Source organism: Suricata suricatta, chromosome 1 (assembly GCF_006229205.1).
Source record: "Suricata suricatta isolate VVHF042 chromosome 1, meerkat_22Aug2017_6uvM2_HiC, whole genome shotgun sequence".
Classification (NCBI taxonomy): domain Eukaryota; kingdom Metazoa; phylum Chordata; class Mammalia; order Carnivora; family Herpestidae; genus Suricata; species Suricata suricatta.
This window is the reverse complement of record NC_043700.1, coordinates 140,592,119-140,617,154: the sequence shown is the minus strand read 5'-3', so window position 1 is coordinate 140,617,154 and position 25,036 is coordinate 140,592,119. Positions and strand designations below refer to the sequence as shown.

At 37.0% G+C, this 25,036-nt stretch overlaps 1 protein-coding gene across 1 annotated transcript in view; it reads right to left on the bottom strand.

Annotated features, from left to right (window-relative positions):
• LOC115301877 (sulfotransferase 1 family member D1-like) overlaps window positions 1–25,036 on the bottom strand; it is a 78,215-nt gene that overhangs the window by 2,063 nt on the left and 51,116 nt on the right. Inside the window, exons 3-7 of the mRNA XM_029951883.1 lie at window positions 13,651–13,776; window positions 12,739–12,836; window positions 6,468–6,594; window positions 5,500–5,594; window positions 3,863–4,043 (exon numbers count right to left, since the gene is read on the bottom strand). Coding sequence (XP_029807743.1) covers window positions 3,863–4,043; window positions 5,500–5,594; window positions 6,468–6,594; window positions 12,739–12,836; window positions 13,651–13,776 — 627 coding nt within the window. The remainder of the gene's footprint in view (window positions 1–3,862; window positions 4,044–5,499; window positions 5,595–6,467; window positions 6,595–12,738; window positions 12,837–13,650; window positions 13,777–25,036) is intronic.

The window sequence follows — 25,036 nt, the reverse complement described above, 5'->3', positions numbered from 1 at the left end:
TTCTTTCTTGACAATTTAAGTGCCTTTTTTATATGTCTTTTTGTTGCCTGACTTTTGAGGCTAGGACTTCCAATACTATATCGAACAGCAGTGGTCAGAGTGGACATCTTTGTCGTGTTCCTAACCTTAGAGTTAAAGCTCTAGGTTTTTTTTCCATAAAGGATGATATTAGCTCTGGGTCTTTTGTATATGGCCTTTATGATGTTGAGATATGTTCCTTCTATCCTTGCTTTCTTGAGAGTTTTTATCAAAAAACGATGCTGTATTTTGTCAATGCTTTTTCTGCATCTTTTGAGAGAACCATATGATTCTTATCCTTTCTTTTTTTTATTAATATGGTGTATCACAATGATTGATTTATAAATATTAAACAACTCCTGCAACCCAAGAATAAATCCCACTCGGTCATGGTGAATAATTCTCTTAATGGACTGCTGAATTGGACTTGCTAGTGTTTTGTTGAGAATTTTTATATCTATGTTCATCAAGGATATTGGCCTGTAATTTTCCTTCTTAGTGGGATCTTTGTCTCGTTTTGGAATCAAGATAATGCTGCTTTCATAAAATGAGTTTGGAAGTTTTCTTTCTGTATCTATTTTTTGGAACTGCTTGAGAAAAATACATGTTCTTTCTTCTTAAATGTCTGGTGGAATTTTCCTAGAAAGTCAATGGCTCAGGACTCTTTGTTGGGAGATTTTTGATTACTGATTCAATTTCTTTGCTGGTTATGGGCCTTTTCAAATTTCCTATTTCTTCATATTTCAGTTTTGGTAGTTTGTATATTTCTAGGAATTTGTCCATTTCTTCCAAGTTGTTCAGTTTGTTGGCATATCATTTTTCATGGTATTTTCATAATTGTTTGTATTCTGTTGTGTTGGTTTCAATATCTCCTCTTTCTTTCATGATTTTTTCTATTTGTATCTTTTTTTCTTTTGGATAAGTCTAGCTAGGGTGTTATCAATTTTGTTAATTCTAATATTTTTAAACCTTTAACTTTAGAATGCCATATCTACTCCATAATTCCATTCCCAACTCCCAAAGTCTTAGACCTTTTTTTTTCTAAAATACCCATACTATTTTCCAGTATCTTTTATAAAAAAAAATAATCACTTAAGTAGCTTTAAGAAATGTCACTAGAAGAAAATTCAATGTCTCATAATCTTTATTCTTTGATCCCAAGAGCTTTGTTACCAAAAATAGATTTTTCAGTCCTTTTAAAATAAATATTTTCTAATATGAAATGATAATTTATGAAAAATGTCCATGATCAAGTAAGATTTGGATGGTTTAAATGTTTTACTGAGTTAAAGGTAATTAAAACTATGTGTTAATACAGAATTATTCAATATTAAAAAGACTAACCATATCTAAAACTTTGAAGAAAAAGTATAGAACACAGCATTTGCAAAGAATATCTGATAAAAAGACAATGCCATTTTCATAGACTATCTCATAGGTATCCCAGAAGTCATCTGTAAGCCCAGTTTTAGAGAAGAAAAAAGGAAAGACAACATGTCAAAATAACTTGGTTAATCTGTCCTATGCTTTCTCAACTTTGACATTTTATTTGTTTATGTTTCCATTGTTGACATTTGGGGCCAATTTGCTGGGTGGATGCAGGGATTTGCTTGTGCTTTATAGCATGTTTAGCAGCATCCTTGGCCTGTACACATTAGATGTCTATAGCATACCTGTAGTCATGACTATCTAAAATGCTTCAGATGTTGCCAAACGTTCCCTGGGAGGCATAATCATACCTGGTTTAGATCCAGATATTCCTAGAAAGACTTATTCATGGCATACCTTCTAACATTCTAAAAAAAATCTCTGGCACACATGAAGACACATTATAATTACAATTTCCCTCAATATGGGTACCTGGGTGGCTCAGTCAGTTAAGTGTCACATTCGTGATCAAAGCTCAGGTCATGATTTCATAATTCCATGGGATAGAGCCCCATGTTGGGCTCTATACTGACAGTGTGAAAACTGCTTAGGATTCTTTCTCTCTCTCCACCCCTCCACAGCCTGTGCACATGTTCTCTCTCTCTCTGTCTCTCTCCTTAAAATAAATAAATAAACTTAAAAAAAATTACCCTTAACAGTCCCTATGTAAGCTCTCACCAAAATACTTGTTTCTCCAAAACTGTCTTAATTTGTTTGTATTAATAATTACTCACTTTCTACTGTAAGATTTTACACTTCTGCAAACTGACATGCATTGTATGATTCCTCTTTGCCTTGAGCTTGGGTTAACTTTGGGCTTGGATTTTTGATATGCTTTGGCTGATGAAATTTGATATGTGCAATATATTCCACATCTAAACAGAAACTTTCAAGGCATTGTGAGTCTCTTGCTCTTCCTCTCTACCAGGATATTAGGCATATCCCACAAATGGGTAGCTCTTTCAGTCTGTGTATCAGAAAGAGAAGACTTAGGAGGCTGAGACCATGAGAACCAAACAAAACTAATCAGAATAAAAAAGAGTAAGTAAAACTGTAGCAGCCACTGGAGGCCAAGATTCACCAACACTAAGTAAAAAATAAAACTTGTGGCCTTAGGGGCACCTGAGTGGCTCAGTCAATTATGTATCCAACTCTTGATTTTGACTCAGGTCATGACCTCATGGTCTGTGAGCTTGAGCACCAATTCAGGTTGTGTGCTGACAGCATGGAGCCTGCTTGGGATTCTCTGTCTCCCTCTCTCTCTGCCCCTCACCCACTCTTCTCTCTCTGTCTCTTAAAATAAATAAACATTACAAAAAACTTATGGTTTTAAGCCACTGAGATTCTTGGAGTTACTTGTTTTATAGCAAAGCTAATACATACACAATTAACAGAATCTCTCTCTCTCTCTCCCCCCCCCACACACATACAATTCAATTCAACACATATTTACTAAGAGTTTCTCTCTTGCAAGATGCTAGCTATACATTGAAATCAATGCTTAGAATACAGTAGTTTACCATATCATAACAATGAGCTCAAGGAGTTGATACTTTCACTTATTCATCTGATATGCCTAGCATCATTTAAACTGGTTACTGACCACAGCAAAATTTTTAAGACTTATGAAGAATATCTAGATAGTTAAGACAAATGAAAGGCTTTCTTCTGCTATAGCAATAGAGGCCAAGACTTGTGTTTATCAATGCATAGGCTCTTGGGTAAACATTTCTCATTAGAAGGTCTTACATGTTAGGCTAACAGGAATTACAGTTTATGTGCCACACATTGCCCCTAAGTTTTTTTTTTTATTTGGGTTGTTCTCATAGCTCTATTTATTATAATGAAAATTTGTAAACAACCTAAACATCTAAAAACAGAGTGATGGTTAAATGATTTGATATATCTACATCATGGAATACCATAAAGGTATTTAAAATAATGTTTTTGAAGAATACGTAATGATATGGGAAAATACAGTGTTAAAGTGAAACAGTAGAATATAAAACTACAATATACCCCTACCTCACACCATTTACACAAAAGGATTGGCAGTCTAGATATAAGAGTCAAAACCATAAAACTCATAGAAGAAACCATACAGTTAAATCTTCATGACCTTGGATTTGGCAATGGATTCTTAGATATGACACCGAAAGTATGAGCAACAAAACAAAAAAATAGGTAAATTGGACTTCATCAAAATGAAAAAATTTTGTTCATCAAAGGCATTGTCAAGAAGAGGAAAAGAAAACTCATGGAATGGGAGAAAATATTTGCAAATCATGTAAGGTTTTTTTTTTTTACTAATTTTTTCCTTGTCAGAATACTTAATCTCTTTCCATTTCCTACAGTATTGTTCTTAGTTCCCCACCTACCTATGATATAATTAGCAAACTAGTATATGATTTCTCACCCTTTCTCATGAAGGGAGATATGGAAAGATCCATACGAGCTTTCAAGAAAGTGGTATAATTTGTATATGGATTCTGCTTCATCACATCAAAAGAGCTATGGTAGAGGATTTTATCCACAGTTTCTTCTGGCAGATCTTTGTCTAGAAACTTTAACAACTTCTGAATTTCATGCTTTGGATCCTAAACAATTATAAAGTAAAATAATTATTTTAGGTAGACTTAGTCATGAAATAGGCAATGCATTTAATAAGATTCTACATATGTCAATGTGATTTTTGGCTATGTCCTATTATTGGTTATGCCAGGCAACCATCTGCTAATAGGAAGATTAAATTCTGTTTCAAAAAATGCAAAAAAAAATGGGTTAATATTCAACCTTTCACACTGAAAACCAAAATTAACCTGTAGAATAACAAATGGTAATAAAGCAAGCTACTATTATCATAAGGTATAACTTTCAAAATCTTTGATCTCCTTTTTTAAAGCATATCTAACATCAAGAATAGATTACCCATCAAACATTTAAGAAAAATTAATGCTTATCCTTGTCAAACTCTTCCAAAAAAGTAGAAGAGGGAGTAACACTTCCAAACCAATTTTATAAGGCAAGCATCAACCAAATGTCAAAAACAGATTAAGAACAGCATAGGAAAATAACAGACTAACATCTCTGGTGAATACCAATGCAAAAATCCTGGACAAAATACTAGTAAACAAAATTCAAAAGCACATTGAAAAGTTTGTATACCAGGATCAAGTGGGATTTATTCCAGTGATACAAAAATAGTTTGACATCAGCAAATCAATCAATGTGCTACACCACATTAATCATATGATCATTTTAAAAGGTATGTTGGGAGATGCTATGAAAAGAGCAATAGAAAAGGAGACTTTTTAAAGTTTATTTATTTATTTTGAGAGAGAGCAAATGCAAAGCAAAAGGGAGGGAGAGACAGAATCCCACACAGGCTCCATGCTGACACAGCCTCAATCCCAAAAACCATGAGATCATGATCTAGCTGAAATCAAGAGTCAGATGCTTAACCAACTAAGCCATCCAGGAGCCCCACTAAAAAGACTTTAATAGATAAGCCAAGGTGAATTATTTGGCATTATGGACATTAAAGAACTCTGTGGAGAGTTAACATTTAAGTTAAGACATGAAGGATGAGGAAAAGTTAATTTGAAAATAATGGGAAAAGTATTTCAGGCAAGTTCACTTAGTAAGAAAAAGAAAGATGATACCAGAAGAGGTTGGAGAGATAGACAGGGACTAAATAATACTGAACTCAAAATTGTCTTAATTATTTTGTATTTCATGTAGAGATAGAAACCATTGAGGTATTTAAAGAAGGGAGCGGGCATACTCTGAGTTTTCAAAAGGATCATTTTCTGTGAGTGGACAATAGAAGCAACATGAGATACTCCAAATAAGTCAAGACAGCTGCTGGACTAGAGCAGGAGGCAGCAGTGGTGGAAAAATAGGAGGCTGAGCAGAAGGTCAATTTTCAAGGCCGAGTTAATAGGACAGTGGTCCAGTCATATTTATAGATCAAGAAGGAAGGAAAATGTGATATAAAAAAAGATAAATCTTAATTTTTCTTAAATAGTAAAAAATAAATTGTATTGTAGTTACCTCTTTCATGTCTTCATAGAATAGGTAATAAATACGATAATCATTCCTCTTCTCCCACCAGCCTTTCACATGATCATACCAAGAACCAAAAGCCACTAAATTGAAAGATACAGTGTTTGGAAAATTAAAACCATTTGCATAAAGAACTCTTAAATATTATTCCAAGTCACCATTATCAATACAAAAGCACTTATCAGTTCAAGAAAGTGGGATGATAGGATAATTACCTTTGTTCTCACTAAATTTACAATCTACTTGGAGAGGAGTGCAAGGAAGTTTATAGAAGAAGAGAGGGAGAAAAAATGATAGGGGCATAGAGGTTAAGAAAGGACTCTGGAAGAAGACGAATTTATTGGATCTAAGATGGGCTTTGATAATGGTAAGGATGAGTAGACATTTTATGGACAGAAAATAATCCAAGCAGCAGCAGGAGTAAAAATTTGCAAGATACCACTGAAATGTATTTGCCTTGAAAAGAGAATTTTTATAGAAGAATGTTTGTGTGAGAACTGTATGTAGAGCTACAACTATTGGCATATATATGTTTCCCTGAAAGAAAGAATATACAAGTAGAGAAACAGAATCTTGAGGATAAAATCTTCACTCAAGAATTTTCAGTCTATGTAACAAAAATAAGAGAATGGTAAGGAAAAGAGATCCCAAGAAATATGTATGAAATCAAAACAATACAACAGCTGCACAGCAAGGGATAAAAACACTTAATCACTAAGGACAATTGAAACAACATGACTAATAACTGAAAAATCAGTTACATATTCCCCAAAAGTCCTTAAAGGGAAGACATGACTATGTATTCTGCTTCTTCTATAGTCTTCTTAATACATTCATGGAGTGCTGGGCACATATTACGTTTATAATAAACGCAGATTTATATTTGAACTTTCTATCTTCTTGCAAATGGATTTTTCACTCTAGAGCTCCTTGAGTAAAGTAAGAGTGGAACCCACCCTTCCCAGTCATGAATTTATCCAGGAACTCTTCCCAGGTGCCAGGCTCCGGGTGCATTTTTGCCATCTGGTAGAAATAATAGTAAGACACAGCCACGTCTTTAGCATTTCGTGCCATGTAGATCATCTGTGGGGAGATAGGGCAAATCATCTTTCTGTTTATATTATTTAAAAGTAAAATTTTGCTTATCTTGCAACAGGCTTATTTTCTGATATAAATTTCCTGATCTTAGCATATATATATGTGTGTGTGTGTGTGTGTGTGTGTATATATATTCTGTCTTGAAATATTCACAACTGTGTATTGTTTTAACACAAAGATTTGAGCTTTCACACCCTGTTTCTCCTTAGCCTTTGAAAAGAACATCTCTTAAAACACAGGAAACCAAATATAATAAGAATTACAGTAAATATTAAACTAACAAAAATGAGTTAATATTGTTCTTAAATTTAAAATATTCTTCTATATCACTTATTAAAACATAAAAAGAAACATAGAAATTATAAAACTTATAGAAAGATAAAGTAAAATTTTGAAGCTGAAAAAGTGCCCTATTTTTTAATTAAAAATAAATTTTATTTGGGTACATTTAATCAATAATGATTAAACATTCTTCATTTTGTTCATGACCATGGTTACATAAGAATCATTGCTGTTTAGAGTGATTTGGTATGAGATTAAAATTTATTTTATGTATAGAGCCCTAAAGTTTGCTTGAAAAAAGAAATTTTGAGCATATTCTCCAATAGAAATCAGAGTTACGTCTCAGTGCTAACTAGGTTTTCAGGGAAGTCCACTGAAATCCATTGGCCTACTTTTCCCCTGAAGTACCTCTAATAATACTGAGGTCCCAGCCACCCCTGCAGCAAACATATCTCTAAGAGAAAACGCATTCAGGAAGAAATCTCATTCTCTAATTCGAATCAGCTTCCTTCTTCTCTTCCAATTGATTGGAAAACGTAATGGGAAGTTTTATATCCCCAAGTCACTGATAGTAGTTCTTCTATTCTGAGACAAGGAAGCAAGTGGGTAAAAAGAGTTTTTTTTTAAAGATTGAGTTTAGAGTTCTAAGAGTTGAGACAGTTGCTGATGACATTTCTTGAGATAAACATTTTCAATAACTTCCTAATTCAATAGCAGGAGTCTAAGGTAACGAATTAGCTGTTTTCTTCTATCATCATGTAAGCTCTTTAGTGAGGACTGGTTCCACTTCCCTCAGTGTAGATAGAAGGCCATTCTGAAGATATCCCTCAATTCTCTTACTAGTAAGGCCACGTGTTTCTGGGAACATCTAAGGATTTTTACCTTTGGAATTAATATGATAAACTATACTCTTACTTCCTTATCATTTTTTGGTTTCAATTAGAGTTTGAATAAAAAAGAAAGTCACACATAAATGCATGTACAGACTTATTTGTATAACAAGGTTGAAAGTATGTATAATCAATCAATTTCCAAAGGAAAAACAACAGCAGCTTTGCTCATTCTATTAAAGAGGCTGTGCAAAGGCATACTCTCAACACCTCTCTCAGATCTAGGGATCTGGTGACTGACTACTTTCCCAGAATCATGTTCCAATTACACTGAACCATTTGTGGCATCTCATATGTGCCTGGCTGTTTCACAGCTCTTGGCCTATGTACATGTAGTTTTCTCTCTACTGTAAAATGTCCTTGTACAGACAAAAAAACTCTTACTCTTTCTTCAGGATCCTGATCAAGACTTTTTTCATCTATGAGACATCTTTGTACCATAGAATCCTTTTGATTTCATGTATGAGTACTTACCTTACTGATATGTAACTATTTTTCATATATATTTGTTTTTTTCTTCACTCCTTGACATTTTCTACAGGACCATATGCTATACAGTGCAGAGGTCAGTGGCTTATTATCATTGCATAATATGGGCATAAGAAAGTGGCAAACAGGCAAAGATCAATAGTATTTATAAAAATTAAATAAAATAACATGCTGTAAGATGGCAGAGAATGTCTTATTTGTGTTCTCATTTATAATGATAATTACAATATTGGTACATACACAGTTGCACTTCTATAAATATTTACTGATTATATGCTTATTGAAAAATTTTGCTTATGGATAGCTGAATCAGAACCACAAGGAGAAATTAAAAATTAAACAATTTCAACACCATTCTCTCTATAACTGATAGAAAAATATAAAAGAATGAGAAATGTGACATCAGTACAGATTCTATATATATTAAAAGAAAATTAAAGGCATATCATGAGCAACTTTATTACAAAAATTTGACAGGTTATTTAAAAATTATTTTTGAAGTTTGTTTATTTATTTTGAGAGAGAGAGAGCGAGCGAGATGGGGAGAGGCAGAAAGAGAGAATCCTAAAGATCTGACAGTGCAGAGCCCAGCACAGGGCTTGACCCATGAACTGAGAGATCATGACCTGTGATAAAACCAAGAATCAGACACTTAACCAACTGAGCCAACCAGGTCCCCCCCAAAAAACTGACAGTTTAAATGAGATGGATCAATTCCTTACAATGCATTAACTACCAAATATCATACAAGGAAAAGTATGTTACCTGAATAACACTATCTCTATGAAATACATTGAATTTTCAGTTAAAAATCCTTCCAGATGAAGAAAATTTCAGGCCTAGATTCTTTCACTGGTGACTTGTACAAATTTTAAGAATGAAATAGTACCAATTCCAACCAAACACTTCCAGTAAATTAGAAAGTAATAAATACCTTCCAATTCATCTTATTTCCCCCTATAATGCCAAAGGAATTATCCCCTAATGATAAATACATTATTATGAAAAAGAAAGTAGAGTTCAATATGTACCAAAGATACAAATTATTTTTAAAATTAGCAAATTGGACTCAGTAATATGACAACACCAAATCAATACATATCATAAACAAATGCAATCAATAATTAAACATAAGATATGCAAGGTTGCTTTAAGATTTAAAAATCAATTGATGTAATTAATCATAGTAACAGATTAAAATAATGGAAAACTGTATGATTGGTCTTTTTTAAATGTTTATTTTTGAGAGAGATAGAGAGACACAGTGCAAGCAGGGAAAGGGCAGAGAGAAAGGGAGACACAGAATCTGAAGCAAACTCAGCACAGAGCCTGACACAGGGCTCAAACTCACAAACTGTGAAATCATGACCTGAGCTGAAATCAGATGCTTAACCAACTGAGCCATCCAAGAGCCCCTGTATGATTGGTCTTAATAGAAACAGAATATATCATTAGACAAAATCCAACATGCATTTCTGATAAAAACTCAGCAAAGTAAGAATAGAACAGAACTTCCTTAGCTAGGTAAAGGGCATGTGCAAAAAGACATACAAGTGACATCATCATACTTAGAAATGAATTTTCTCTAAGATCAAGAGAAGGAGAAGGGCATCTGCTCTCACCAAGCCTATTCACTATTGTGTTAGAGGCTTTATCCAGTTCAATAAGGAATAATAAGTAAAAAGCATTCAGAATGGTAAAAAAGAAGTAAAAATATTTTGTATTTTTTATTTACTGACAGCATGAGGATCTGCATAGAATAATGAATGGAATCTACAAAAAAATCTATTAGATCTATTAAGTGAGTTTAGCAAGGTTTCAGGATAAAAGATTTATGCCCGTATACCAGTAACAAACATTCAGAAAATAATTTTAGTGTGTTTATGCCTCTGTGCATGAGGAAGATATAGGGAAAGAGAGAGAATTACTGTTAGATGAGAAAATTTTAAAAAGAACATCTCTACTTATAGATATTAAACAGATATTTAGATCTAAATGTAATAACTGAAACAATAAAGCCAATAGGAGTAAACAGAAGAGAGAATATCTTCATAACTTTGGGGAAGGTATTCTCTTAAAACAAACACACACACTAAAAAGTAAAAAATAAAGAAAAAAACTGACAAACTTCAAAATTAAGAACTTCTTTAAGACATTATTAAAAAAGGGAAAAAATAGAGTGAATTGGGATATTAAAAAATTCAATTATCTCATCAAAGGACTTGTATCCAGAATATAAGGAGAATTTCTACCTTAATAATAAAAGAAACACTTACAGGAAGAAAAAGGCCAAGGAACTTGAATGGATACCTCAGAAAAGAAGATATTCAAGCTACATAAAAGTGTTTCACTAATTAGTCGGTAGGGAAATATGGAGAAAAACACAATGAGATGACACCATACATCTACTAGTATGGCTAAAATTAAATGTGTTTAGCTATATTTTGTGTTGATGAGGATGTAAAGTAACTTTAACTCTTACACTACTGGTCAAAGTGTGGATTGACCTGTATGATTAGAAAAGATGTTTGAAAATATCTACTAAAGTTGGATAAATGTATACACTAGATCAAGCAATTCCATCCAAAGATAGAACACCGAAGAAAAATGTGTACATATATGTGTAATGAAAACTTGTGTAAGAATGTGAATTGAGGGGTGCCTGGGTAGTTCAGTAGGTTAAGAATTGGACTTTAGAGGGGCGCCTGGGTGGCTCAGTCAATTGAGTGTTCAACTTCAGCTCAGGTCATGATCTCACTGGCTGTGGATTCAAGCCCCACGTCAGGCTCTGTGCTGACAGCTCAGAGCCTGGAGCTTGCTTCAGATTCTGTCTCCCTCTCTCTCTGCCCTTCCCCCGCTCGCTGTCTGTCTCTGTCCCTCCTCTCTGTCTTTCAAAATAAAGACATAAAAAAAAAAGAATTGGACTTTAGTGCATGTCATGGTCTCGCAAAAGATCATGAGTTTGAGCTCTGAGTTGAGCTCTCAGCTAACAGCTCGGAGGCTGGAGCCTGCTTTAGATTCTGTCTCTCCTTCTCTCTCTGCCCCTCCCCTGCTTGCGCTTTGTTTCTTTCTCTCTCAAAAATAAGTAAGCATTTAAAAAAAAAAAAAAGAATGTGCATTGAAGGGGTGCCTGGGTAGCTCAATCTGTTGAGCAACTGAGTCTTGATTTTGGCTCAGGTTCCAATCTCCCTGGTTGTGAGTCTGAGTCTTGCATCAGGCTCTGTGCTGACAGCATGGAGTCTGCTTGGGATTCTGTCTCTCTCTGCACCTCCCCCACTTGCTACTCTCTCTCTAAATAAAGTTTAAAAAATAATGTACATTGAAATACTATTTAATTACTGCCAACTAGCAACTACCAATAGTACTATGGGTAAGTAGGTTTGAAAATACTCACATAGTTGTAATAATGGAATGCCTATACCAGTGGTTCTCAAACATTAGCATGACTCAAATTCACCTGGAGGTTTTATTAAAACTCATTTTTCTAGACTTCATCCCCATAGTCTTTGACTCAGTAGGTCTACATTGGGCCTAAGATTTACATCTCTAACATGTTTCTTTTGTTCAAGGGACCACATTTTGTGATCTATTATTATACAGCAGGCTACATTAAAGAAAACAAAACAAAAACAAGATAACAAGCATGATAAGAACTGAACTCACAAATATGGTGTTAAATATGGTGTTAAGTAAGTTAAATATTCAAAATTACATACTTTCCTATTACAGAAAAAAGACAAACTAATTTATGGTAAGAACACTTAGGACAGTGGTTATCTTTGAATACAGGGGTTATTGCCCAGAGAATGAAGAAACAGAGCTTTAAGGGTGTTAGTAATGTTCAATTTCTTGATTTGGGTGCTGGTTTCATGGGTATGCTCACTTCGTAAAAATCCATCAAGCTTTATGCCTAAGATTTATGTAATTTTCTAAATGTTGTACTTGAATTAAGTGGTTATTTAAAAAAGGAAGCTGAACTGAATCCATATCCATATATATGTGTATATATAATTATAAATCCATATGTCTAAAATATAATTATATTGAATTCATGAAGAAGTAGTTCTAGGGTTATTTAAATATTTAAATATTAAATACTTATTTAAGTATTAAACCATTATTTGAGTCTTTAAATATTAGGTATTTGTTAGAGTATTCTAAATATTTAAATACTTAAATATAAAATATTTAAAAGTAGGTACTGAATGGAAGGATTTAGACAGAAAAACAGGCATTCTAGAGAACAGAAAACCTGAGAGATTCTCAGTGCTTGGGTGCTGAGTCTCTGTGTATATATTTATGGCACCTGGTGTCCACTGGTTTGTTTTCAATCTTTGGGATATAGGGATCACATTGTTATTTTTTCAATTATTTATCCGGGGATTGCAATCCCCCAACATAATTTCTACATGATTTATGAAAGAAATTTCAACACAGGTAAAGATTTGTTTTCTTTAAAATTTGTTACCTTGCAGTTATTCTTCCAAAACGAAGAAGGGAGAAGTTGAACAGGTAGATGTGTTTTCACTAATCGAGGAGACTGCATTTTTTTCAAATCCTCCACACCTACAAGCACAAAAGTTAAACTTTATTATAAATGTGGAATCATAAAGGTGAATGACAATGTAATCTAAGACTTTGTAAACATTAACCCCACTATATGGCTCGAAATGATTATATGACTATATGGCTTCATACACTTCCAAAATCTACAATGAGATCAAAATTGACAAATTCTGGCTACTTATGCTGTTTTATTTTACATGTATTACAGGCAATAACTGTCTGTAAAATTCTCAGATACAATACTTCAATAAGGCAGAAACAGCAACAGATTCATGTCAAGACATCCAAATTTTCCTTCATTTTTTCTTCTCTTTTTCTTATTTATAATATGGGGAAATTGAACTAGAAGATTTCAAAATTCCTTTCCAGCTATCTTATATTCAAATTATAAGATTAAATTAAGCCATGAGTCTCATAACTAATAAAATTTTAATAATGCATTATTATCCATTGTCTGTTCCTTGAATCTGTAAATATCAGCTAACAAGCAGTAGACATGGTTTTATATTGGATCAAACACCGAATTTTCTGTATATAAGGATCATACAATATTTAAATGTTAAAGACTTGCACCTTTGCTTTTAAGAAAAAGGCATTCTCATCAAAATCTCCTCTAACACTGATATTATCTTCGGGTGCAAGAGGAGAATAATATGGTTATTAGTATAGCTACATTCTTACTCTTCTATTATAGAAACATATGAGTCAGCTGTCCATGTTCTGTCTACAGCGATTCCATCATGACTCCTTCAGACACCACAAAATGATAGGGGGATTTATTGTTATGGGGAAAATGAACATTCAGGGAAAATACCATTCTGTACTCCGGGAATTATCATTTCCATGAATGGCACTCGTTTGCATATTGTGTCCTGCTTACATTTCTCCACATCCCCATTATTATAGATCAAATCCAATATTTCACTGATCCAGGTTGTTCCTAAGGGGAAAAAATGGAATAACTTTAAACCTTTCTGTCAAAGAGAGTATAAGAAAGTCAATATAGATAGAGAAAACAGAAAGATGCTCATTTCCATTCTCTTTCTCTCTTCTCCTTTTTTATAGAGACATCATCATCTACCTTGAACATATACATCTGTATTGTGTAAATGTGTGTGTGATGTGAAAGAGAGTAAATCTGACTAAAATAATCATAAAGTAAGTCATGAAAAGGAAGTAAAACATGGAGAATATAAGAGACAGGAGGTAAGTTATGTAGCACAGTCTCCTGAGTGGAATGGAGAGGGAAGTAGCCAACTTCAATTTGTACATTTCTTATTAATATCAAATGATATTCTTAGGCTTTGGCGCTGAAGGATACTTGAAGTAAAAATGTTCAACATTTGGTGGAGGTGTGAAAAGAGGATACAAAGAGTACTTTGTTAATTGTCTGTGGTGACTAGTGTGTTACAAACAGAAGATGATACATCCTCACTGAGGAGAGCTGATGGGGTCACTTAGATCTTTAGGAGACTACAGATGGCCCCCCACTTATCATGGTTTGACTTATGATTTTTTTTGACTTTATGATGATGTGAAATTCACAGGCATTCAGTATAAACATAACTTTAAATTTAAAATTTTGGTCTCCTGGGCTAGTGATCAGGAATACAATGCTCTCTCATGATGCTGGGCAGTGCAACTGCAGCTCCCAGTCCTCCAGGCTATAATGAGGGTAGACAACGTGTTTACTTACAGCCCATCTGTACCTATACACCCATTCTGGTTTTAACTTCCAGTACAGTATTCAATAGATTACTTGAGATATTCAGCACTTTATTATAAAATAGGTCTTGTGTTGGATGATTTTGCCCAATTGCAGGCTAATGTAAATGTTCTGAGCACATTTAAGGTAGGCTAGGCTAGGCTAAACTGATGTTTAGTGGTTTAGGGCATTGAGGAGGGCACTTATTGGGATGAGCACTGGGTATGGCATGTAAGCAGTGAATCACAGGAATCTACCCCCAAAACCAAGAGCACACTGTACATACTGTATGTTATCCAATGGCTTGATAATAAATTATATTGAAAAATAATGAATACATTTTCAATATATGATAAGCTTATAGGGAGGTAAATTATCATAGGTCTGTATATAAAGATATTTAATTGTCTAAAGCAGTCAATGATCAGTTAAGGCTGTACTAAAATATGGAGCACCTGGGTGACTCAGTCATTTAGGTTTTGGACTCTTGATTTTGGCTCAGGTCATGATCTCACAGTTAGTGAGATCAAGCCCTGCATCAGGCTCTGCACTGACAGCGTGGATCCTGCTTAATATTCTCTCTCTCTCTCTCTCTCTCTCTCTCTCTCTCTCTCTCTCTCTCTCTCTCTCTCTCTTTGCCCTTTCCAGCTTACTCATGTACACATGCTCTCTTTCTTTAAATAAATATACATTTTTTTGGCTTATTTATTTTTGAGACAGAGAGAGACAGAGCATGAATGGGGGAGGGGCAGGAGAGAGAGGGAGACACAGAATCTGAAACAGGCTCCAGGCTCTGAGCTGCCAGCACAGAACCAGATGCAGGGTTTGAACCCATGGACTGCAAGATCACAACCTGAGCCGAAGTTGGAAACCCAGAAGACTGAGCCACCCAGGTGTCCCACACAGTTTTTTAAAGCAAATATAAGATTGGAGAAAAATATCTTAACTGTTCCCTTCCCTTTCCTCTTTACCAAATGTGTAATAAATGATAGTCTTTAAATTAAATAATCATGGGTAGAAACTAAAAAATTATATTAGATGGTCTATGCACTGCATAGACTTTGGGAAAATGACCTGCACGAGCAGGACTCTTGAACAGAGAGTTGTGACACCGACTTTTTTCTTTCCAGGTAGCAACTTTATTTGTGCCAGCACAGTTAAGTTGGGTTTACCTGAAGAACTGAGCCCCTGAATGCCACATGGTGTACTTTTTTAAAATATATTTTTTACTTTTTTGTCTCCCTTATATGGTAACACACTAACTCTCAGTCTGATTAAGTGGCCTCATGTTACAAGGTTGTGAGGGGATATTGTCAAGTACATGTATAGCCAGATTGCCTTGAGGTGCTTTGTTTTTGCTTTCCTTAGGGAGGGGACCCCACCACATTCCCCCATTGATACTCAGATCCCTCTATTTTGGGTCAAAGAGCATCATCTTGGTTTAGAGGTTTATATTTCCGTAACATTATTACATGAGTGGCTGTCTTTTTTTAAATCATGGCTTCAATGAGACTGGAGACGGAATGTACAACAAAAGTAGAGTTAAGCAACCTCCCAGAATTAGAAGAATAATTTTTATGAGAGTTTTGAATAACCTGAAAGTTGAAAACCATCCTCCAGATAACTGCCTGAGGTTTTAACTGTTCCAACTGTTCCAGGTCTGGATTAGGGACATGAGCAATCCTTCTCATTTGATTTGTAATCTCCTCTGTGACTTTTTCCTCAGTGTGAACTTTTTATAAACACTTTCCCAGAAGCAAATAGGTAACTTAAGGCCAAACGATTTAGATAGACAACATTGCATGTTTGGGTTTGCTGCTTGGCCAGTAAGTTAAGAGCTCTGGTAGTTTTATTGGTTATAATTTTTATAACTTCTTGTTGTCTAATTATGCAGTTTAGCATGTAAATGGGAGGGTGATAGCCCCAGGACCCATTCTCTGCCCAGGTGGCAGTCCCATAATATTGAATTATACACTCAGAAGGTCATTTATTATCTTTTTAATTGCTGATTTGTAAGGCACACCACTTCATTTGAGTCTCCCTGTTCCCATACACTTGGACTCCCAAATGTTTTCCTCTGGCAAGTGGGAATTCGAAAAATGGATGAATAGTTTCCAGCACATATGACCCTGACCAGACTGAGGGAAGTACTATCTATAGGCTGTCCTTCCACACATCTAGTACAGCCCACCTGGGACCTGCCATTTGATGTCTGCATTGACATTGTCCCAGGCCTCTCAGAGGTGAGAGAAGTTAGACAAGGGGTGGGGATCTGGCTCAAGGTGATCTGGGGTCCCCCACCATGTGGTTTTCCAGGCGGTTGAGTTATAAAATCTTTGGCCTAGTCATGTTAAGCTTTTAACAGAGATGACAATGAACTTTCTCCCCACATGGCAAGACAGTTTTTCCTAGTAATTGATCTTTTGAGGAGCCAAACCCCTCAGAAGTAGGACTGGGGTATCTTGTTTTACTCTAAGATTTGTGGAGATCTAATTTTCTATTCTCTTATGGCCATTGTTTTCCCATGTTGGTACCAACGAAGCATCCTATCCACAAAAGGAAGGAGAGTAGTAACAGAAACCTCTCACCACATTTCCAGCCAACTGAGGCAGACTCGGCTAATCCTATGGCAAAGAGTAGAGCATGAATCACAATAACATTGAGAAACAAGGGATGACAGTGCATCACAGTAAGGAAACAGAGAAAATAAGAACAGCATTTTCTTCCACTGGACTGTCGATTCCTCAAGCTTCTGTCATGTGTAGATTAGTCAGCTTCCAGAATGACTAAAGCAGGGCTGCCATCTCCTAGAGCCTGTAGTGCTCCAGATTGCTTCTTCCTTATGGTTAGCTTATGCAGCGTTGATGGATCAGCTCCCAGTTTCAAGATGCTGGCTTCACTCTGCTGTAGTGAACGCAGAGATCCACTTCAGCCACCTTTACTGCAGTAGGGGTGGACAAAATGATAGTGAATGGGCCCCTCCAGAGGGATTTTAGAGGTTGGACATTCTACTCCTTTATCCATATTGCATCGCCTGGTTTAAAAGGGTGAACGTCTGTGGTCAGACTCACAGGTAATTGCTCCCTAACCCATTGGTGAAAGGTGGTTAGGGTAGAGTCAAGGGCCCGCATCTGTTACCTTAGATTGTGCTAGAGTGTCTATTTCATTTAGATCCCCTTGTATGCCTTGGATAATGGGAGGACAGTGCCCATTATAAATTTTATAAGGAGAGAACCCTATCTGCTTTTTCAGCCTCCTTCTTGCAGCTGCAGTCTGCCTCCTGAAGATCTCTATCTCTCCCTTCCTAATGTTAACCCTTTCCCTATTTATTTCTCCCCTGGAACAGGGCCTGTAACTGCTGTTAGGGAACCAGGATAATGATCGTTCTGGCTTCTTCAAGCTGATAAGAGATGGTGTAGGGGTGCAGCAGTTAGAGTCTACCCAAGGGTCAGTCGAGTGGCCCATGGTATGGTTCTACAGGAAGGCTGGCAGGCATGAGGTGGCATAAACATTAGCAGACACAAAGAGAAGAACACAAAGCAAAGATTATACTGACCAATAAGATGGCATCTTAAGATATTGTCCTCAGTTCCCAAAACCTGTCAAACAATTTAGGAGAGACCTTGACTTTGTAAACAACACATGTCAGGGAATCTTTCATAGCGCAGGTGGTGGGGGAGCAGGAGCAGTAAGTAATCAATGGTGGCTCTATTTCCAAGAGTTTGACCCTAACTTAACGTAATTTTTTAATCATCTAATGCTTGTGAGATGTTATTTAGAATTTTTCCAAGTATAAGCAGACAGTTTGCTCTATCTTAGGTATAAAACTTTTCCAAGAGCCAGGAGTTCTACTAGAGAAAGAGCCATGGCAGCCATTCGCCATTATTAATTTATAAATTTTTAGGTATGCCAAACCTAGGTATTATTTTATAAAGCAGGACTTTTATTTCTTTTTGTGCCTTTTTTTGTCCTGCAGAGGAAGCTCTTTACCCAATTAGTAAAACCCATACCATATCAACCCATACCAACGAATGTTGGAATTCATTTGACCTTGGTATATGAATGAAACCTGTCAGTCTTTCCTGGATTGCCTCCAGTTCCATGATTGCCTAGGAGAGCGAGTCTGTGTTAAGAGGATTTTTTCCAAGGCATACTTCACAAGCTGATACTATTTGCTGAACTGTCCTTGACAAATGTTTTTCAGTAAACATCCTTTGGGCCATTTGATAAGTTTTGCCCCTCCCTAATGAAAGGCCTGATGCTGTGTTTTAATGATCTTTTAGCTCTGTCATGTCGGTAATAGTAATTGCCCTGTTCTGTTTGTAACAATTCCAAGGGCTGGAGACCATGTTTATGATTCAGACCCCAGTTTATTTTCTTAGGAGAGTAGGTGGGATTGAGTCTCCTTTAATAATTGGTATAGCAGGCAACTTATTTTCTTGAACCCTGGTATCTATAGCTACAATATCCAGTAATTCCCAAAAACTCACACAATTGTTTATTTGTTCTAGAGTTAATAGTACTATAGTCTCTAATTTAATCATAATGTCCTTTTCTAGCAAGGGAGTAAGGTTCTCTGGTATTATCAAGAAGGAATGAGAAAGAATTAGTTTTTCCCACATGTATCTCAGAAGCGGAGAGAATTTTTTAGTTATGTTTTCTGGGGATGACTCTAATCATCATGCTGTGTTTGGATAGTTGCTCTGGGGTGGAAAGGAGGACAGAAAAGGTGGCTTTCGTGTCAAGAAGGAAATCAATCAGTTTTCCTTCTATATTTAGAGTTATCCAAGGCTCCGGGTTTCTGCTAAATAGTTGGTTTAGGAGAGCCACTGTGAAGGTCCCAGGCCCCGTCAGGGACATTGGTTATCTGAGCTCTCACAGATAAAGGTCTCTGAGGACATTTATTCACCAGTGATTGTCTCCACATTATGCCTCCACATAAGGTGCATAGCTTATGGGGTTTTCATTTTAATTGTCTCCTCTGAGGATATTCTCATTTTTAGTGCTCTGAAAGGACATATAAATGGCACTTGGTTCCAGGACCTTTGGGAAGTCCATTCTGACGTGGTACCTAAGGCTACAACTAAGGCCTCCAAATTTTCTTAAGCCTCCTTTTCTGTTTTTTTTTTTTTTCTCCTCTTGATCTTGGTTGTAAAAACCCACTTGGCAGCTTGTAAGAGCTCTTCCAGGGTCCCTTCTGGACAAACAGCCAGTTTTTGCAGTTTTCTCCAAATATCTGGGGCCAATCGAGTGACAGATACGTCTTTTAGAAACGTTCAGTCTCGGGAGTGTTATGGGAGATAGTTATATATTTACTGAAAGCCTCCCTTAACCTTTCCAGGAAGGTCACTGGGGTTTTATTTTATGTCTGTATGATAGTAGCTAATTTAGCCTAATTTCAATGTTTAACCTTAGACCTCCTGACCATATATAAAATTTTTTTACAGAGTTTTCTTTACAAACCTTTTAGACCTTTTCTTTGCTTTTAAATTTTGACCTAAGCCTTTTTTCCCCCAACCAGTCTCATTTAGACAAAATTCCTTTTTTTACCTTTAACAAAAAATGTATTTTGATTACTCATATATTTTTATACATACAGTTACTTTCCTTATTTTGATCAGTTTTAACTACATTTAGCAGAATTTTAACTCTTAGAAACCTTAGTCTCCAGTGAAAACTAAGTAGTAACCAATTGTGAACTATTACATCAGAATTTCTTAGGTGGCAAACTTATGAATCAGTTAAGCACAAAGCATGTTTTCCAATAGATCCAAATATTCTTAGTTTTTCTGCAGTAAGTCAAAAGTACAAACCTACATGTAGTAATTAGCACTTTAGTCTCTTATCTCATTAGATATCCTATGAACTTAATCCCAATTTGTCATGCAAGCAAAAACTTAAACGTTTTAGGTTACCAAAGATTTTGAAAGCTGTCTTAACAATTACCCATGAAAACTATGGGAAAGATAAGGTTAATCATTACTTTAAGTCATCGTTTTGCTAAGAAATTGGAACAGAGATAACATGAACTTATTTGACCTTTAGTAAATCTAGGTAGGATTAAAAAAAATTTTTAAATTTAATGTTGCTAATCATTGTCTATCTCAAACTAACAAACTTAAATGAGCTTAAACACTGAATACATTTTACTTGAATCCATTTAAGACTATTTGTTCTCCACGTGTAATTTTTACCTAGAGCACTGGTGGGGAAGTCTGAAATGGGCAGTCTTAGCTCCACGACCTCTAGGATAGGAGGAGGAACTGATGGTGCCTGAGGCATTGAGAAGCCAGTAATGCAGGCTGTACCCCAGGCGGTGCAGAAACAGGAAAGGGTGGGGGGAAGGAGGGAAGGAAGAAGAGGCGAGGTGCTAGCAGAAGGCAGAGAAAGAGAATTCCCAGTTTAAAATCTTGTCAGCTCAGACAGAGGAGCAGACTCCAGTTTTTTGTTTTGTTTTGTTTTATTCTCCACTAGTGGAATTAGGTAGTCCATGTCAGTCCAGAGAAAATAGGGGATTTCCCTGAAATGAAGGAAGTTTCAGCAGCTCCTTGGGAATACTCCTGACAGTCCGTTTTCTAAGGTAGACTAACCAGAGACAGTTGGCTCCAATTATCATAGTCATTGACCCAGTAAATGAATGAGAGAGAAGTCCCCACACATAGTCACAGGGTAACTCCAGCCCACTGCGCTACGTTCAGCGCCTTAGGGTTTAGACATCGTTCCTCAGCCTCTGTGGAACTATTAGGGCAACTCTGGGAGGTGACCAGGCCCCTCCCCTTCTGCCTTTTAGGAGCAGGGCTGCCAAAACGAGCCTGAGTTCTTACCAGTCTAGTGGGTAACTTCCTGGGCCTGGAGGGTGCCATAGTGCTCACACAGTGTCCTCACCTGGTGTGCCAGGATAGGTTGATCTCTTGTGGATCAAGTGATCCGCTGGCACCAGGCGAGACCACCCCTCCTGGTGCTCTGAGGTTTGTATCCCCAGTGGCAAAGGAGGTGGAAATGCACTGTCTCCAAGTCCCAGACAAGACCCCCCCCCCCAGAAATGTAGCAGGATTCTTGCACAGAGAGTCATGACACTCTTCTATCCAAGAAGCAACTTTATTTGTGCCCAAACAGCTCAGTTGGGTTTGTACCCAAAGAACTGAGCCCCCACAGTCCATGTGTAAAATATATATATTTTACTTCTTTGCCTCCCATGTATGGTAACACATAAACAGGCAGCTGATTAAGTGGTCTCACATTACAAGGTCATGAAGGGTGTAGTCACATACTTGGATAGGCAGGTTGCCTTAAGTTTGTTTTGTTTTGTTTTGTTTTTCATTTCCTACCACAGCACAATGATGCACCTTTGGATTGGCTCCATAAATGAGAGTACTATAGGTCACATTTTTAGTTCTTTCTTGTGGACAATTCTCCTCCTTCTTGTCCCTGAATCATGAATATGAGACTATCTCTCCCATCCTTCTAACACAGACAATTACAGTGCTAAGAAAAATTGGGGTCAAATTAGTACTATCCTTGAAAATTTTGTTGCCTGATCTAGGTTAGGCTTAAGCAAAGATTCATGGGAAAAAAGAGACCTAAATTCCAAAATACAATAATATAACACATTTCATTTCCTATGGATGGTTCAAACTGTGGCCACTCAGATCTGATGGAAAGAAGTACAGTTTTTGCTATGCTTCAAGTTGGAAATGTTTATTTTGATGTTTATATATTTAACATATAATGTTTAATATTTAATGTTTATTTTCCATAATCGTTGAAAAACGAAGCTCATGATTTGCCTTATAGCTTGGCTCCTCAAAATTAACAAGGGCTTGATGTAATAGTAACTTTAAGACACGTTTTCAATAGCTTGTAAAGGGAAAAAATAAATCAAAGACAAAAAGTGACCAAAGAGTATTCAATTACTTTACATGTAGCCAATTAGCCACCAAGCTTTTGCTGTCAAAAGAAATCCAGCTTCAAAAAACCACTTTCACAAATGAACTATTTGCATAATGGTATCTCCCAAAGATCATTTTAATGGTTTTCTGCTTGTGAATATATTATTTAAATAGCAAAAATAGAGGGAGGAGCCAAGATGGCAGAGAGGAAGGGAGCTCTGTAAACTTCCTCTGCCCCATCTATCAAACTGAGAAGAACATTAATCTCATCTGCAAGAGTGGAAGGAGAAAATATAGACTCCAGAAAGAAGACAACCTCAAAGATGTCTGAGTGAGTGAGTGCGAACTGGGAAGATTGGAAAACGGGCCAGCCCGAGAAGGGCAGGGGAGGTGGGAGCCCCAACCCAACACAGGGCAAGTGCACGGAGCCCCTGAGAGACAAAAGGAAGAGAAAGAGAAACTGAACACGCTCATAGTACTGTCTCTAGAGAAGAGATAAAGAATGTTAAACCCCTCTCGGAGAGAAAAACTCTCACTCCATATGGAACTGCTGGGTAGCCCAAATCCCAAATCCAGGTGGGACAAGGGGGAAAAACAGCTTCCAGCCCTGCACCATCACAGCAGGGAATCAGCAGCCCCAGGGGCACGCAGTTTGGCCTCAGCTGCGGGAGAGGGAGCACACACCTCATTTCCACGGTGCATCTCCCTCCAGCATTGGCCGCTTGAATCCTGAATCTCGGGTGCCAACAGGGAAAACATAGCTCCCACCCCTATGCATTCCCAGCAGGGAGTTAGCAGCGGTGGAGGCCAGGGGCGTGCTTCAGCTGCAGGAGCTCGCAGCTCAATCCCGGCAGCGCCCAGCGCCTCAGGCAGCAGCAGCGTGAATCCCAGCTGACACTAGGAGAAACTAATCCCTCCCCCAATGTGATCTCTTCCCGGCTGGGGGCTGGGAATTGGCTGTGGCGCCTATAAGGGCGTGCACTTCTCCTTCTGCTGCACACCTCTCCTGAGGCAGCACACCTCGCCTTAGGCAGCTGCAGCACAAATCCTGGCCAGCACCAAGAGAAACTGATCCTCACCCTACACAATCTCAATTGCTATACTGGCTGGGAGCTGGGAGTCTGTGGCAGTGTCTGTGAGGGCTTGCACCTAGCCTCCAGCAGTGGCAGCACAAATCTCCGTCAGCACCTAGAGAAACTTCTCTCATTCCCTACGAGATCCTGGATGAGAAGCCAGCCACCAAAGCAAGTACATCTCATCTGTGGTAGCTTAAAAGTGCATGGACTAGGATTTTGAAACGAGGCAGGCCTGGAAAATACAACTTGGCTCAGCTGCTGTGACACAAGGAGATCGGACCCATTAGAGAGGACTGCAGTGCTTAGTTACAGCAGAGCTTGGGGCACCGCCATTCTACACTCTGCAGTCACCAAGGCGGGGCCCTGAGAGCAGCCTCCAAGACCTCCAACACCAAACAAGCCTATCTGCTAGGTGGAGCTGATGCTTTTTCTTTTCCTTTTTTTCTTTTTTCTTTTTTGTTGTACATATTTTTTATTATTACCTTTTTTACTTAGAATTTTTTTTAAATTTTTACTCCTTGTTTTCCTTTCTCCTTTCTCACTCTTTTTTTTTCATTCTTGCAATTGAGATAATATTCTCCCATATTTCATCCTTATTTCTCCTCTAAACTGGTCATACACATTTAGACTGTCCTATGTCCTCAGTTGTCTCTGCCCCCCTTTATTTATTTTTTTCTTCTCTTCTTTTCTTCTCTTTCCTCTCCATTTTTCTTCTTTCCTTTTCCACTTTTAAATTGTCTGTTTGATTTGTCTGTGCGTTTGTGTGAATCTGTTCCCTCTGTGTTTGTCTGTTTTCCTTCATAGGGCTACCCCAGAAAACAAGCCAAAGTGTGCAGGACAGCGAGTCCCAAATAAAATATTCAAAGGCACAATGAGAGAGACTGAGAGACACCAATAAAGGAACATTTCCTGAAACGACAGGCCCTGGAAAATCAATAAGCCTCCATTAACATAGCAATATCAACAGGTGCACAGTGCAAACGAGCTTTTTAACTTGACAAGGGACAGAAAACTAGCCAAAATGACAAAACGAAGGAACTCTCCCTGGAAGAACCTCCAGGAAGAAGTCAAAGCCACAGAACTGCTCAACACAGACCTAAAACATCACCGAACAAGAATTTAAAAAACTTGTCATAAAATTAATGGCTGAGGTTGAAAAAAGCATCAAAGAAGCAACTGAGACAATGACTAGGAACTTTGAAAATAGGTGTGATGAGTTAAAAAAGGCTATAAATGAGGTGACTAACAAAATGGAGGCAGTCAACTCAAGGATTGAAGAGGTAGAGAGAAGAATAGGTGAATTAGAAGATATAGTTACAGCAAAAGAGGAAGCTGAAAAAAAGAGAGAGAAATTGATCCAGGAGCAGGAAAGGAGAATTGGAGACCTGGGTGACACAATGAAATGGAACAACATCCGTAATATAGAAATTCCGGAAGAGGAAGACAGAGAAAAAGATCGTGAAGTGATACTAGACCAAATTAAAACTGAGAATTTCCCAAATCTGGGGAAAGAAATAGACATTCAAATTC